This window comes from Mercenaria mercenaria, chromosome 17 (genome assembly GCF_021730395.1).
Source record: "Mercenaria mercenaria strain notata chromosome 17, MADL_Memer_1, whole genome shotgun sequence".
Classification (NCBI taxonomy): domain Eukaryota; kingdom Metazoa; phylum Mollusca; class Bivalvia; order Venerida; family Veneridae; genus Mercenaria; species Mercenaria mercenaria.
Genome location: NC_069377.1, coordinates 78,204 through 96,679, shown reverse-complemented (window position 1 = coordinate 96,679; position 18,476 = coordinate 78,204). Strand labels below are relative to the sequence as shown.

The 18,476-nt window shown below is 34.9% G+C and overlaps 1 protein-coding gene across 5 annotated transcripts in view; it reads left to right on the top strand.

The window, feature by feature from the left end:
- Positions 1–18,476, top strand: part of LOC123537544 (uncharacterized) — a 276,487-nt gene that overhangs the window by 204,225 nt on the left and 53,786 nt on the right. For all 5 annotated transcript variants that reach the window (XM_053528640.1, XM_045321343.2, XM_053528639.1 and 2 more), the window contains exons 2-3: positions 6,529–6,658; positions 7,054–7,604. In XM_053528640.1, the coding sequence (XP_053384615.1) occupies positions 6,571–6,658; positions 7,054–7,604 (639 nt within the window). In that variant the 5' untranslated portion in view covers positions 6,529–6,570. The remainder of the gene's footprint in view (positions 1–6,528; positions 6,659–7,053; positions 7,605–18,476) is intronic.

Here is an 18,476-nt window from a genome sequence, read left to right as displayed (position 1 = left end):
TTAATTCGACCTGCACGTGCCTAATAACGCATTCCTAAGCTTGAATATCACGTGGGAAAGCACATCTCCCGAAAAAAATGTTTGCGTTTTTTATTACAATTCTGGTTGTTACAAATGTGGTTGAACCTTTGCAACCACTTTTGTAATAAAAACGAGAAATGTAATAATTTTCTAAAGTAAAATATGTCCATGAACAAGGACTTCTGGTAAAACAATTGGAGTCTTAAATGACCAAGGACAGTTTAATTTGACCTGCATGTGCTTAATAACGTATGCCTAAGCTTGAATATCACGTGGGAAAACACATCTCCCGAAAACAAGTGTTTGCGATTTTTATTACAAATCTGGTTATTACAAATGTGGTTGAACCTTTGCAACAACTTTTGTAATAAAAACGAGAAATGTAATAACTTTTTAAAGTAGAATATATCCATGAACAAGGATTTCGGGTTAAACTATTGGGAGTCTTAAATGACCCAGGACAGTTCAATTCGACCTGCACGTGCTTAATAACGCATGCATAAGCTTGAATAGCACGTGGAAAAACACATCTCTCAAAAAAAAGTTTGCGATTTTTATTAGAAATCTGGTTATTACAAATGTGGTTGAACCTTTGCAACAACTTTTGTAATAAAAACGAGAAATGTAATAACTTTTTAAAGTAAAATATATCCATGAACAAAGATTTCGGGTAAAACAATTGGAGCCTTAAATGACCAAGGACAGTTTAATTCGACCTGCACGTGCCTAATAACGCATTCCTAAGCTTGAATATCACGTGGGAAGACACATCTCCCGAAAATAAGTGTTTGCGATTTTTATTACAAATCTGGTTATTACAAATGTAGTTGAACCTTTGCAACCACTATTGTAATAAAAACGAGAAATGTAATTATTTTTTAAAGTAAAATATGTCCATGAACAAGGATTTCAGGTAAAACATTTGGAGTCCTAAATGACCCGCCACAGTCTAATTCGACCTGCACGTGCTTAATAACGCAAACATAAGCTTGAATATCGCATTGGAAAACAGATCTCCCGAAAAAAAGTGTTTGCGATATTTATTACAAATCTGGTTATTACAAATCTGGTTGAACCTTTGCAACCACTTTTGTAATAAAAACGAGAAATGTAATAATTTTTTAAAGTAAAATATGTCCATGAACAAGAATTTCAGGTAAAACAATTGGAGTCTTAAATGACCCGGGACAGTTTAATTCGACCTGCACGTGCTTAATAACGCATGCATAAGCTTGAATATCACGTGGGAAAACACTTCTCCCAAAAAAAAGTGTTGCGATTTTTATTACAAATCTGGTTATTACAAATGTGGTTGAACCTTTGCAACTCTTTGTAATAAAACGAGAATGTAATAACTTTTTAAAGTAAATATATCCATGAACAAGGATTCGGGTAAAACATGGATCTTAAATGACCAGGACAGTTCAATTGACTGCCGTGCTTAATAACGCATGCATAAGCTTGATATCACGTGGGAAAAACATCTTCAAAAAAAAGTTTGCGATTTTTATTACAATCTGTTATTACAAATGTGGTTGAACCTTTGCAACCACTTTTGTAATAAAAAAGAGAATTGTTATAATTATTACAAATCTGGTTTTTATTACAAGTGTGGTTGTAACATAGCAGACTCCAAGCGTTTTATTTTGATGTATAAAAGAATCCATTCTATCCGATCGTTGTATGAAAAGAATACTTGAAGATATAAGTTAGTTGCCAAATGGTTAAAACACATGTTTTGTATGGGTTAAAAGAATAGAATGTAGTAATTATTGCAATCATGTCTGTGTCATAAAAACTGATTAAGAAAATTAGGAACGCTTTGGCCTACAGTTGTCAAACTTCATAAGAAGAGCTTCTAGAATAACTGTGTGTGGTCAACAGGTGACCCCTGTAGCTTTGGGGATCATTAGGTCCACGGTCAATATCATATCGCGGGACTGACGTGTGGAGGGGGGGGGGGGGGGCGCACTTAAGTTTTACAAAAAAAAAACTTTTTTAACGATGATAATGGTTTGTATTTAAACTAAAATCTTGTGGAAATCGGAAACAGTTGTTTTAGTGCTAAACCCGACGTTGTAATTCAAAACAGTGAGATAAAAACATAAAACGTTTTTTAATGCTCTGATGTGATAATTGCAAAGCAGCTATCATCAGTGTTCAATTATCTCTAAAGTTAAAAGTTTGTAGTGTAGATGTGTTACCAGACAGATGTTATAATTCCGTAGACATTTGATTGATTAAACACTGTGTTTTTTTTTTCAAATAAAAGATGGCTTAGGCTAAATCTTATTCAATTACATCACGAACCAATGCCTGTCTTAGCACTAATAGGTTAAACATGTTAATGCTTCTGATAAACCACATCATCATACTACTGAAGAAAAGCTTAGCCTTGATTAAGATAACAAAAATGCAAAGGATATATGTTTAGAAATAAAACGTTAGTTTTCTACCATGAAAAAAAAAGAAGCGTACGCATAGATGTTTAACCTGACTGGAATAAGAAGGATCTGAATAACCTAGACTAGCTCCTAGACTATAATATATATTTTTACATTTTTATGATCGAATGTAGTGAACTTAACCAGTCTATATCATATGTCCAATATCTAATTTTACATCATTCCTCTTCGAAAATCTCTAAAATAGACTGGCTTTTGTTTCTATGAAATGGTGGGAAATGTAGAAATATATTTATTATCAGTCTAGTGGCTAATCTATGAATAGCCCTGTTAAAGTTTCTCAAAAAACAACTGACATGCTTGTGGTTTTTGCGTAAAATAGTCTCACGTGAACCATTGCTGATAACTGCGCAAAATTATTGTGTAAATAGAATGCACGAAAATTGCAACTTTATTAACGCAACAACTTGTTACAGTGTGTTTGAAATGATTTAATTATTAGATATATGTTAACAGTAAGCTTGATTATAGAATATTCACGCGTCAAAATACATATTTAGAGTATTGTAATAATTTTCATCATTGATAATTACTTTATCATGAAGTATCATAAATATTTCAGTATTTTCATTAAAGCTATTGTCTCAAAGATTAATTTGTTTGTTTTGGGTTTAACGCCGTTTTCAACAGTATTTCAGTCATGTAACGGCGGACAGTTAACCTAACCAGTGTTCCTGGATTCTGTACCAGTACAAACCTGTTCTCCGCAAGTAACTGCCAACTTCCCCACATGAATTATCAGAGGTGGAGGACGAATGATTTCAGACACAATGTATTTCATCAAATCGTCACGGAGAACATACGCCCCGCCCGAGGATCGAACTCGCGACCCCGCGATCCGTAGACCAAAGCTCTCCATACTGAGCTAAGCGGGCGGGTATTAAATCAAAGATTAAAGAACTTTATTGATATTTGTGAGATCTCTTTAAACGTTATATATATTTACATATTCTTGTTACATAGCTCCCTGCCACTTTGATACGGAGTGATCTCCCTTAAATGATTCACAGACAACTCGTCCCCTAGTCAACCCGTCGCCATTTTGGTCATTTCGTATGATCCATTGACGATTTCAAATTGGTCATTTCGTCCCCCACTTTTCTGCCCCGTTCTTTTAGTCTTATTTTTGTCAAAGTTTCCTAGATTATGACTAATATAATTATGATGTAAAATATGTGTTCTTTAAAATATGTTCTGCATAAAACACCATGAAAATTTTACTTTAAAAACTACATTTTGTTTTGCTAACTACCCAGTCGTATATAGAAGTGCAGAGTGCATGCACGTTTCGCAGCTTAAAATGTGCATGCCGTGTATCTTTCTTAAAGATACTTCTTGTTTAGCCTGGCTGATTCAAACAGGTGCAGGATTTAGTGAATTATATATAATACCTTTATATAGAATAAGACTTTATCAATATGTTTAAAGTGTTATTACATTATACGACTATCATCATAGTATTTCATCATAGTACGTAACTTATACCCTGTTATAAATGTCATACTTTTCTCATTTTCACATTTTTTAAAACTTCCTTTTGTAACGTCATATTACCACGTAATATTCAATGTAAGGCAATGAACATATTGTATGTTTTTTGCTTAATGAAAAGAATATCTTGCAAAAATGTTTCAATAAGATATAATAGGATCAACGTTGCACTGACGCGATCTATCTGACTAGTCTATCAGTGCTATTATTTTGCTTGACATTTTGATACTTTGTCCAACATTTGGTTCATTGGTGGGTCATTAAAATGTAATTAAAATTATGCAGAACAAAACATGAAAAATGATTGATTGGGATAACCACACAAAATCGTAATTAGTAAATATTTGTTGTAAAATCATTACTATTCACTAAAGACTAGATTTTATGGCTCTTGTGACTCTACCAATCCAAAAAATTAAAGAACATATAATATCACCATTCATTTTATGTTCAAAACCTGAAATCCACGAATTCCTATCCCGACGAGATGGCCTTTTTTTGGCTAAAACCACGAAATTTTATACTCTCGAAATTAAATGATTTCATAGTGTTTTAACGCCTGCATTTTTCTAACGAGACAGTTGTTGTGTGGAGTTTATTGAGAGTTCAAACAACTGGCCGTAGTCGCCGCAAATGCATATATTTAACAAGTGAATATTAATGGATAAGCTGATAAATTGAATTTTAAATGGATGTGTTTAAATTGGTGCAAATGGCGGCTACGCCTGGAATTTGTAACGTATGATTATTTTCTATTTGTATCTATGTAATATAAACAGAACAGAATAGAACAAATGTTTATTCATACACAGTATTGCATCGTCATAGCAAAAAAAAATATTACAAATACATGCATGTAAAACGGCGGGAGTGAGCACAATGATTAAAGGTATTTACATATCAATTACAATATTATATATATACACAAAAGTATTTGAAAGACGTAGGTAAATATGCAATAATATGGTTAATACGATATATTGAAGCATCAGCTCACCCGTGATTAATTCATGCTTGTATTTTCATAAAAATATGATGTCATCAAAATCAAAAAATGTTATCTTAAACCTAGCGAAGTATTTCTTAGTCCCTATTCAAATTCAGTCTGAAGAATATACGTAATATGATGTACAAGACATTGTTAATTTGACAATTCTACAATTGTAAGTTATAAAAATTATAACGTTCTTTTTATATTTTTCACTGTAAATCTATGTCTTTTATTGAATTTGTACCCCCTTCCAATTATATTTCTAAAACATGTTTATCATTGAACATGTATTCTGTATTGGCTATAAGCATATGTGTTTTATGCTGAATAAACTTTTGTATAGTATTTTAATAAAGCTCATTTTAATTCCTTGCTAAACTATTTAATTACTAGTGTACCTGCTTGACAGTACTAATATCTTCTGACAAATCTGCATTTTTTTGTTGAAAACGGGAATCCTGGTATCTAAGATGAAATATTTGTAGAAAGTCATCTTCATGCTATGATTCACCCATAAATTGAAGATCTTGACAGTATGGGTTTTATAGAATAGATTTAATTGGTAGAGTCTTATTGTTCAAAGTAGCTACCACGACGGATATTTAGTCATTACTTTACAAACTACTGACGAGCAATAGTAGTTTCATTTAGTTTATTTCAATTCGTCACGTGTTGTTAACACTTAAACGTATTTAGCTGTTCAATGAGATTTGTCAAATCTTAATAACGTAAACTTCTTCATCCCGTGTGGGACATGAGACATGAATGATGTGTCTCAGTTTGGGTATGCGAAGGACAATATGCGCAGATTTGCCTCATAATAAGCACAGCATTGTTATTGTTTTCTGTAAAGTGTTCCTGCCGACACCCTCGCTTTCTTTTCCCTACTTGATAATCTTTTTTAATTTTTTTTTATCATTTCTTTTATATATTCTGATCCTGATCTTTCTTGGCTCTGATATATCAGCTTTTCTGAGAAGAAAAAGGACACAACATTTGAATAGCCACAGGAGTTACTTCCTGTGAACAAAACACAGGGTCTGTGCACTGACTATCTTTTCCCGATTGGTGTTCATCGGCAATTCTGGGAGGCAGCTTTGGTACATACATAGTCTGTTGCCACGACATCGAAATTGCATCAGCTTGGGTTTCGTGGTCATGCTGCATTTATTTTTATTTTTTTACATTTTTTTCCAAGACAGCTGTTTTATCAAGTTTCTCTTGTCACTTTTGATTACACTACAACACTCTAACCCGTACAGCAGGACCGAATTAAAATGCCATCCAAATACGCAAAACAGAGCAAATTCGTATACCCTTTGAATGGATGTTTGTTGCATTTTAAGTTCCTAATGCATTTTTATTTATTTTAGGAGGTTCATTTCAACTGCCTCGGGAGGTGTTTTCGTATACAGTGTGTCATGAAATAGACCAGTCTTTGGGTGGTAAAGTTTGATTGCTATGGAAGTTGTGCGCCTCGTTAATTCGTTCGCACAGTTTTATTTAACCATGAATACATTCGTCTATATTTACCCATTTATTGCCCTACAATATTTTCAGTGTCCGGTTTGGTCAAGGGTTGAGAACAAGGGTGAGGGGAAGATGTACGGGTTGCTCCTGGAGAGTGTACAGTATTACGTCATACAGGATGTGGGGGAGGAGACGTGGAAGAAAATACTCGCGCATGCAGGTATATTCTTTTAAAGATAATTCCTTTATCTAGCCACTGTTACCATGTAAAACCTACTATCTCCGTATAATGTATATGACATAAATTAGTTTGACTTTAATGTTGGTTGTTGTGATCATATCTCGTCTATGTTCCATAAGCCCGTACTTACTCTCGTGGTTTGACAATTTCAACATCAGACGTCTAAAGGTGTCTTGCTTTAGACAACGGGCAGTCTCCGAAAACCATGTATGTCTACTTTGCTGCCCGATAGTTCACCCAGAGACAATTTGCTGGTAAACGAAGCTAACGAATTGTAACATTCAAATTGATTGCTTGAGATCTAAATGTATCAAACTCATTTTCAGTAAAATGTTATGTTCCAATACCATTTGTCTTACGTTTTTTGTTTTTAGGCATCAAAAACATCGTTTTTACAACTCACAATACATATCGAGATGAGCTTATGACGTTACTAGCCCAGAGTTGTTGTCACGTGACAAAAACAAAGGATTACAACCAGTGGATGACATTCTTTGGTACGTGTTTTGTAGAATTCTGCGCCACTTACGGTTACGACAAACTTCTACGTGTAACAGGAAGGAATTACAGAGATTTTTTACATGGAATAGATAATATTCATGAAGTGATACGGTTTAGTTATCCAAGATTACAAAGTCCTGCCTTTTTAGTTTTGACAGAAGACAAAGAGGGTTGTGTGATGCTTTATCAAACAAAACGTAGAGGATTTAAGCATTATGTGATTGGGCAATTGCAACAGGTTGCTAAACGGTTTTATAAAATTTCTGTGACAATAACTGTGATAGAAGAGGAAATTATTGACAGAAAAACTCACGTGAAATTCAGGCTGGATTTTGATAATTCAGCTTACGTGCCGAAGTTTACGCCAAAACAGCACTCAGGGAACCAAACCTTCTCAAGTATTACGGGTGATACATTCCTAAAAGTAAGTACACACAGTAAAGTCGAATCTTGCCTTAATTTCACCTGTGAAAAGGCATCAACTATCTCTAAGACCAATAGCCTTCTATTTACGCTTCAACGATTCTTAGCGTATATAGACTTCTGAATAAAAGCGCCAACAAATAAATCAAAGATATCATTATGGCTGTCCCAGGCATGGTCTTTATAAATATATTTGACTGTAAATTGAAAATTAAAATATATGCACCATGCACAAGACTTAACAAGAGACCTTCGTGATTGAACGTACTAAACGTTAATTGAATCACCGTCTCCATTTGGCTCGAGCCCCGCTGGGTGATTAGTGGAAGGTCTTTGGTCCAACTGGTTCTACCTAGGTGTCCAGCCGTGTCAGAAATGATAATAGTGTTTTACTTCGCTTTATGAAAGATAAGCGCAATTTAACCTTTCCAAAACAGAACAATTTTTTACTTCAGATTTACGTAAAATAAGAAGTTTTTATGACCTGAAATACAGAAAAAATCTAGCTTATCTATGGGAGAAATAATCTACAGCTGCACAGCGGTCGTAATTCTGAAAGAGATAGATAATTTTTTACCAGATTCCAATTGATCTTAAATATAGATCCTGTCAGTCAAAGTTTAGAACAAGAGGTTAACTGTAAGGCAAATGCTTATTTAAGCGCCAAAATGTTTTATTACCATGATAAATGAATATTTGCAATTGATTGCTTATCAGTTTGTGTTCTAGGTATATCGAACTTAGTTCCGGTCTGGTAAAAGAAATGAAAAGTATCGCCCGGGCGAGACTTCTTGACAGATAAATATTTTTCTCTGTGTGCGATGGGATCAGATATCAAAGCAAACATTTCAAATCGCACTATTTTTGTCACGTGACTGCAATTTTTCAGGGAAACCTGCTGTAATCAGTTGATATGCCTTACAAAAGTATATTGCAGTATGAATAATTAAAGATCTAAAGAATAGGTTCAAAACGTTATTGAATCCGGATCTACATAAATCAAGGTTTTAAGTCCGAAATGTGAGACCCAGACTTTAAAAAGCTAAATTTTAATTTATTTCTGGCATTGATTCTACTACTACTTCGCACAAATGCACCTTCTTCAGCTTTATAAACAGTTCAACAAAATTTCAGATTTGAAAGTGCCAGTTATTTCACACTTAAAATGTTTTGAATATGGACGGGGATCAAGTGACTCGAGTGCATTTATTTCTACAATGTAGATTTCCCATAGTCGTAAATAAACACATGATGTATGATATAGTGAAATAAAATGTATAGGTCCGTGTGCTTGTTTTTGAGATATTTGTCCATGATTAAATAGGTCTGCGCATTCGCCGAATCCAGGCTTTATTCCACGTTATCCGGATAAATAACGTTAACACTTTAGTACCAAAATTTTAATGTCGGAGATGTACGTAACGTCGTAAGATGTGATTGCGTCACGTAGTATGTATTAACGATAGTGTGATTTTTCGATGAAAACGAATCGGACAATGAAAATTATAGTCTTACAATTATCATTACACAAAACAACACACATCCAGGTATAAGATACATCATAGGGTTGAATATATATACAAACATAAGGAAAGAAAATGTCATTAAATAGTTTTACAACGACGTAGATAAAATATAGTTGCTCCAGTTCTTTAATGAAGAGGACTGAGCTAGAAATACTTGGAAAATGCCTTAAAACTAAGCGATTGAATAGTTCTTATTTTCATTCGTTTTATAGTTGTTTAACTTCCTAAAGAATCCTGTTTAGCTCAGATATTTGTTATACTGTTAAGTAGAGACTTCTTTCATACCAGAGAGAATCAGTTACTTGTTAATATATTTGCGGGAAGTATAATGAAATGATGGATAGGTCAGATCAACATACCAGCTGGTAGGTTTATTTCTTGTCACTCATAAAACATTCAATAAATGATGTTAAGCTGTAAACCCGTTTGTAGTCAGACAGATATGTTAATTTTCTCAGATTTTTCGATAGTTTTATTTTGGTTTTATGTCAGTTTTGACGTTGGAGAAAAACAAAAGAGTAACGGGGTTCGTCAAATGTTTTCTGTTATTCTGGCCCAATTCGAATCGAAGGAATTTTTCAACAATTAGATATGGAATAACAAAGATTCTAACACGATCCGCAGCAGTTGCTATATAAACATATAGCGAAATCGCCTCTTCCATTCCGCCCTACGATTGTAACACGACTGAGATTCTACTCTGCTTCCGTTATATACCGACTAAATACTCGACTTTTTCAGTGTTATGTAGTAGTAATAAAAAGTACATCAAATTTTCTGAAACAAACAATATCTAACTGATGAATTTATTTGTTTATATTTTATCGTAAGAATATGTTTCAGCCCGGTAAGTTTCAACTTCAACACCAGTGCATCTATGTCTGGTCGTGTGTGAAGTTTACAATTTCTGCGTTGTAGGCACCACAAATGTCAACTACATTCTACTTTGACAGTAAATAAATTATAATTAATTTTCCAATCTTCCAGACTCAAGTTTTTACGTGTTTATATGCCGCCGCAATGTTCTGGCGTGTATGTTTCAGTGCCATCATGTAGGTGACGTGTACTATTTTTAGAAACTGCATATATAAACCTTGAATTAAGTATTTACCTCTGATTTCTATATCCGACCTTTGATGTTATTGAAAATAACATTTTCACGGTAATAACTACTTAATACTTTAATTAAAATTTACTGAATATCGGAAAATTCCGTTTGATGCAACGCTTTCCATTCGTGGGGAGGTTTTTATAATAGGATATGGCCAGCCGAATGACAATCGCGCTAAAATGTAGTGCTGTAAAATGCGAAGAATTTACGTGGTTAGAATCGAAATAATAAATATGTTCAAATAATTTTATCAGTTAATAAAATATGGGCAGTCGTTCGGATGCGAATATTAAATCACTCGTGCTACGCACTCGTGATTTAATTATTACGCATCCGAACTCCTGCCCATATTTTATTAACTGATAAAATATAGGCACATATTTATTATTTCTTAAGTAAAATCTCGATAAATGAATATGTTTCAAGTTTTTCATAGAATAAGGCGTAAGAAAGAACAAATTAAAAGCGTTTTGGTAGGTTAAATCGTATTTTTGTTACATGTAGTGATCATTGAAGAAATAGATCGGGCCCTGATAGACATCAGTCGTTAGAGTCATAAAATCAATCCTCTCTGATACCACTTTATGAAAACATTTACAATATCTCTTGCCTCTGTCTCCAGATGAGCCTAGAGAGACAATGTTTTCGGAGAAAATATCATTGGCTTTATGAAGAAATTAATATTAGTACAGATTATTTGATATCAACAGACTGTGTAAGTCTAGGGCCTTAATTGACGATAGTATACTTAACTCAAATGTAGGCTATGTAAACGTGAAGTGTTAACCGTGTTTTCATAACTTGTCAGCGCTATTGAATGTTTGACTTGAGAAAAAATGAGTGCTTTACTAAAACATATTACGAACATGAGTGAAATCTGAATGTTTTAATAAAACTATGCCCAGGACTCTCGCCCAGGACTCCCGTCGATTTAATCTGCTCTGACTTACATTTACTTCAGTTTTATGCGGGTTGTAAAGAGTGCAGAATTTTATGGTAATCTCTGCGGATTATTTCGACTTATATTTGAAGAGATGCATATCAAATTTAAGTAAAGGTAAAAAGGTAAAGGCGGGGCGTGTCCCATTAACCTCCTTTATTTACATTCACTGTAATATTATGGTTTGTATAGAAAAAGAAATAGATTCGTATAAATAACAATATCTTCGACGTCATTCACAACAGCTGACAAAATTGAGTCATTTAAAAAAACATTTTTGCACTCCAAAATTTTAAATAAATATAAGGATAATTTTTATAGCTAAAACTGACTTTTTTCTGATGATAGAGATAAAACTTTAATCGATACGACAATGACTTTTTCAAGGATTTAAGGGTATTTAAATAAAATCAGGAACTGTATTTTTATCTAAAGGCAAATCACTATACCACGTGGACAGGTCTTTCTGGCTGTTCCGTTTTGCTGTTGAAAAGATGGAATATCCTGACATCTATTTTCTGATACTCACGAAGAGAATATAACTTCCGTTTGTTAGCATGCTGCTGTAAAAAAAGAATTGAAGATTTTTGTTGTGTGCATTTAGACAGGCTAAAACACTACATCGGGACATTCTACAAAACATTCAAGAAATTGTAGTGCGATTCGTGGATTTGCAAGAGGTCACACTGTAGTTATACCCGTCTATACGCACAAATATCATCCGAAAATAAATTCGGCACAGATCGATTGAAATGCTTATAAATAGTAACTATCAATCTAACAGATTTTAACCGTTTTCGAAATAATAAACAAAATCAACGCAGTACAAGGAAATTTGCACATTCTCTATACATCACATCTTTTGTTTAATTGTCCTTAACTGTGGCTACATCGGGGTAATTAAAATGTGCTTTGTTAAAAGTATCTTTAGTATATTGTGGGTTAGACGATTTTCCTGTCACTTTTAATTCGCACCTTGTTAAACATTGTCAAATGATTTTGCTTTTTAGCTCACCTGTCACAAAGTGACAAGGTGAGCTTTTGTGATCGCGCAGCGTCCGTCGTCCGTCGTCCGTGCGTACGTCCGTCAGTCCGTCCGTCCGTCCGTAAACTTTTGCTTGTGACCACTCTAGAGGTCACATTTTTCATGGGGTCTTTATGAAAATTGGTCAGAATGTTCACCTTGATGATATCTAGGTCAAGTTCGAAACTGGATCACGTGTGGTCAAAAACTAGGTCAGTAGGTCTAAAAATAGAAAAACCTTGTGACCTCTCTAGAGGCCATATTTTTCACAAGATCTTCATGAAAATTTGTCAGAATGTTCAACTTGATGATATCTAGGTCAAGTTCCAAACTGGGTCACGTGCCGTCAAAAACTAGATCAGTAGGTCAAATAAAAGAAAAACCTTGTGACCTCTCTAGAGGCCATATTTTTCATGGTATCTGTATAAAAGTTGGTCTGGATGTTCATCTTGATGATATCTAGGTCGAATTTGAAAGTGGGTTACGTGCGGTCAAAAACTAGGTCAGTAGGTCTAAAAATAGAAAAACATTGTGACCTCCCTAGAGACCATACTTTTAAATGGATCTTCATGAAAATTGGTCAGAATGTTCATCTTGATGATATCTAGGTCAGGTTCGAAACTGGGACATGTGCAGTCAATAACTAGGTCAGTAGGTCAAATAATAAAAAAACCTTGAGACCTCTCTAGAGGCTGTATTTTTCATGGGATCTGTATGAAAGTTGGTTTGAATGTTCATCTTGATGAAATCTAGATCAAGTTTGAAACTGGGTCAACTGTGGTCAAAATCTAGGTCAGTAGTTCTAAAAATAGAAAAACCTTGTGACCTCTCTAGAGGCCATACTTTTAAATGGATCTTCATAAAAATTGGTCAGAATGTTCATCTTGATGATATCTAGGTCAGATTTGAAACTGGGTCATGTGCAGTCAATAACTAGGTCAGTAGGTCAAATAATAAAAAAACCTTGTGACCTCTCTAGAGGCCATATTTTTCAATGGATCTTCATGAAAATTGGTCAGAATTTTTATCTTGGTGATATCTAGGTCAGGTTTAAAACTGGGTCACATGAGCTCAAAACTAGGTCACTATGTCAAATAATAGAAAAAAACAACGTCATACTCAGTTAAAAACTGGGTCATGTGGGAACAGGTGAGCGATTCAGGACCATCATGGTCCTCTTGTTTAGATAAAGCTGCCATGTGAATCACACTGCTGTATCACACTGTTGTATCATACTGTTGTATCACACTGCTGTATCACACAGCTGTATCACATGCCATGTGAAACACACTGCTGTATCACACTGCCATGCTGAATCACACTGTTGTATCACACTTCTGTATTACCATGCCATGCTGAATCACACTGCTGTATCACACTGCCATGCTGAATCACACTGCTGTATCACACTGCTGAATCACACTGTTGTATCACACTGTTATATCAGACTGATATAGTACACTGTTGTATCACACTGTTGTATCACACTGATGTATCACACTGCTGTATCATACTGCTGTAGTCGCACTGTTGTAACACACTGTTGTAACACACTGCTGTATCACACTGCCATGTGAAACACACTGCTGTATCACACTGCCATGCTGAATCACACTGTTGTACCTCACTTCTGTATTACACTGCCATGCTGAATCACACTGCTGTATCACACTGCCATGCTGAATCACACTGCTGTATCACACTGTTGTATCACACTGTCATATGAATCAAACTGCAGTATCACACTGTCATGTGAAACACACTGCTGTATCACACTGCCATGCTGAATCACACTGTTTTATCACACTTCTCTATCACACTCATGTTTCACACTGCTGTATCTCACTTCCATGCTGAATCACACTGTTATATCACACAGCAGTACCACACTGCCATGCTCACACTGCTGTATCACACTGTTGTTTCACACGCATGTATCACACTGCTGTATCACACTTCCCTGCTGAATCACACTGTTGTATCACACAGCAGTATCACACAGCTGTATCACACTGCTGTATCACACTGCCATGTGAAACACACTGCTGTATCACACTGCCATGCTGAATCAAATTGCTGTATCATACCGCAGTGTGAATCACACTGCTGTAACACACTGCTGTATCACACTGTTGTATCACACTGATGTATCACACTGCTGTATCAAACTGCTATGCGAAACACACTGATGTATCACACTGCTGTATCGCTCTGCCATGCTGAATCACCCTTCTGTATCACACTGTTGTATCACACTGCCATGCTGAATCACACTGCTGTATCACACTGCCATGCTGAATCACACTGCTGTATCACACTGCCATGTGAATCATACTGCTGTATCATACTGCTATATCACACTGCCATGCTGAATCACACTGCTGTATCACACTGCTGTATCACACTGCAATGTGAATCACACTGCTGTATCACACTGCTATATCACACTGCCCTGCTGAATCACACTGCTGTATCACACTGCAATCCTGAATCACACTGCAATCCTGAATCACACTGCTGTATCACACTGCTGTATCATACTGCCATGTGAATCACATTGCTGTATCAAACTGCTGTATCACACTGCAATGTAAATCACACTGCTGTATCACACTTCTGTATCACACTGTTGTATCACACTGCTTTATCACATTGTTGTACTGCTGTATCACACTGCCATGCTGTATCACACTGCCATGTGACACGTCGTTCGCGAATATCAGTAAAAGTAAAAACACCACAAATATTATAATGTTGACATCATAATTACCGATACAGGTTTCGCGCCACTTCTATTCCTCTTTATGACAGATTCTAAATGTCCGCGTGGTTAAGAATTTGCAAGTTGACAGCCACTAGAAATATTCGCGAAGTTGATATTTCGCGAGTTAAGACGCTCAAATTTCGCCTGGTGTAAAATTCCCGCTTTTTGACGAATAGTTATAACGATTTTTTTAATGTGCGTATCTGCCCGTCCACAAATAGTGGCTCCCATTTATTCGTTCTCACATTGAACGGTTGAAAAATAGATGTTAATATCGAGGCATCCTCAATCAGCTGAGAAAAGGTTGAAATGGCAACGAAGTTGGGGCTAGCTTTGTCATCAACTTGAAATAATGGCAAGTGTAGAGGTGGCAGGGAGTTCAAGCTCGTTTTGACTTGTAAATGAACGGTTTTCACGTTTTGGGAAGGCAACGATTTTTTTTTTTTTTATTTAACGTCGCACCGACGAAATTCGATACAGTTCTGATATTGATATAAACTTCAAATGGCAAAGTTGGAGTTGGCTTCGACTTCCAGCACAGCTGTGCCTGAAAAGAATGCACTACAGCTCCGTATGGAACAGCAACGAGGAAAAAATGCATTTTGCTTAGTGGCGACCAGTATCTTTATCATGATTTTGACATTCAAAAAAATCATATTGTATATTTAGGTGTCAAGGTCTTTATTTCCATTCAGTTTGGTTTCGTTTTTCTGAGATATTGATCTTCCTTTTGGACACGCTGAAATGTCTTGGGCATCTTATCATTAAATGGGTGAATGCATCGAGTTTTGGTGCTTACTTGTAAAACGGTCATTTACATAACTGAATTTATTTTGTTTCAAATATACCCCTTATATTGAAATACGGAAACGAACAAACTCTGTCAAAAGCCGGATCACTTTAAAATAGGTAGCGCTCTTTTCATTTTCTTTTTTAAGTCACTAAATTAATAACTTTGCAACTTTCTGAAATGTTGTACTGCAGATATACATAAGTAATATCATTCAGTGGAAAGAAGAAAATCATGGTCTTGTTTAATAAAAAATAATAAAATGGCATTTTCATGCAAATAGCGCAATTGATTATGATTTAGCCACACTTAGTACACAACGCGGATCAGCATACACGTAATCATCGCGTTTTTCTTTTGGAAAATGTTCTCAGATTAACAACATAGATAAATGTAATTACCTATTTTATTACCAAGTATTATAGCTTAATGTTCGTTGCTTTTTCCGGAAAAATGGTAACATTTGATAAGTTTATGAGCCAGCTTTTTAATTCGCAAACCCTTATGGTAGTAATTAACTCAATAAACCGAACGATGATTGGGTTGATCCTGTAACGGATATGCCCAGACCTGTAACAAATTTTCGTAACATCCTGCAGTGTTTTCTAGACTTAACCTACGTTACTGTAATTAAATTGCTGCAAGCAATATGAGGGGAATTAAAAACATTACGCCAGGGAGTAATGATTTCAAGTGTCTGAAATACTTAGAGATCTTCAGATTCTGAATAATTCGTTTCATTCTAAAAATGTTTTTTCGTTTCATGAAAAATATTGAAGTGGAAATTTGAGACATTCAGACTGAAGTCAGATACTGCAATAGAACTAAATTTTAAAAGCGAATCGTTATTGGGTATGAAACTTTGTCTGGAGCAAGATCATTTTACGGAGACTTAGAAAAGACTGTAGATAATCTACTAGATTGCATTCGCTATACACGCTATGCAGTCAAACCTGTACTTAAGACCATCTCATTATCAAACAGGCCACTAATATTACCTGCTTATCAAGGCCGCTAATATAACTTGCTTATAAAAGCCGCTCTTATTACCTGCTTTTAAAGGCCACTATAATTACATGCTTATAAAGGTCGCTATTATTACCTACTTATAAAGACCGCTTTTGTTACCTGCTTAGGCGAAAAAAAAATTGTTTCCGGTATCCCAATCTACCCTAAGTTTTTGGCCCGACCCTAAATGTTTTTATGGCCTTGGAGAATATTTTTTTCAACATTTTAGCAAAAAGTTGCAAAACTGCACTTTTTATGCTTTAAACATGGCCAGTGATGTTAGGAATCAACTTACTGATGTTCTAAAGGCATAACCCCCTTATTTTAAATACTTTTTTGACACCAAAATAATTTCTGAAAAGTCTCCCATAATAAAAAAAAAATCCAAAAAAAAAAAATAAATAAATAAATAAAATAAAAAAATCAGACCTACCTACTCTAATTTTTTTGAGCATGTTACTGGAAACAAAGATTTTTTTAGGCCATATAAAACTTATAAAAGCCGCTATTATTATCTGCTTATAAAGGCCACTTACATTACCCGATTATAAAGGTCGCTATTTTGACCTGCTTATAAAGGCCACTAATATTACCTGCTTATAAAGGTCACCATTATTATCTGCTTATAAAGGCCGCTTTTATGGCCTGCTTATAAAGGCCATCATTATGATTTGCTTATTAAGGCCGCTATTTTAACCTGCTTATAAAGGTCACTAATATTACCTGCTTATAAAGGTCAAAAATATTACCTGCTTATAAAGGCCGCTATTATGTCCTGCTTATAAAGGCTGTTTTTATGACCTTCTTATAAAAAAAGCCGGTGTTATGACCTACTTATAAAGACCACAATTATGATATGCTAATAAAGGCCGGTATTATTACCTGCTTATAAAGGCCACTATTATGATCTGCTTATAAAGGCCACTTATATTACCTGCTTATAAAGGCTGCTATTATTACCTGCTTATAAAGGCCGCTATTATTACCTGCTATAAAAGCCGCGATCATGACCTGCTTATAAGGGCTACTTATATTACCTGCTTATAAAGGAAACTAAAATACCTGCTTATTAAGGCTGCTATTATTACCAGCTTATAAAAGCCGCTTTTATTACCTGTTTGTAAAAGCCACTATTACTACCTGCTTATAAAGGCCAATATTACAACCTGCTTATAAAGGCAACTTTTATGACCTGCTTATAAAGGCCACTAATATTACCTGCTTACAAAGGCCACTCATATTACCTGTTTATAAAGGCCGCTTTTATTACCTGGTTAGCTTTGCTGCTATTATTACCTATTTGATTACATTTTCAGAGATAAAGCAAACAAAATATGATCAAATTTATTTCAGATTTATGTATAACACGTATTTATACACTTTAATTTTTGTGTGTGAAATTTTAGTTCTCCGTGCATTATTACAAAACTTACATTAAACTGTCAGTTAATCAAAAAGCAGTGGCACATGCATTTTCTGAAACACGCCGGAGTATAACGTAATGAAATATAGATATTAATAATTTCTTTCAATTATATTTCGATTCTCTCTTGTAGGTAGAATAAGATATGCTAAGAAAGTAATGAAGGCCTGTAGGACCACATTCGTATCAGATCGCATTTGTAACAGGTGTTACAAATGCGGTCGCATAGGTAACAGGTGTTACAAATGAGATCGCATATGTAACAGAAATCAAACACATATGTAACA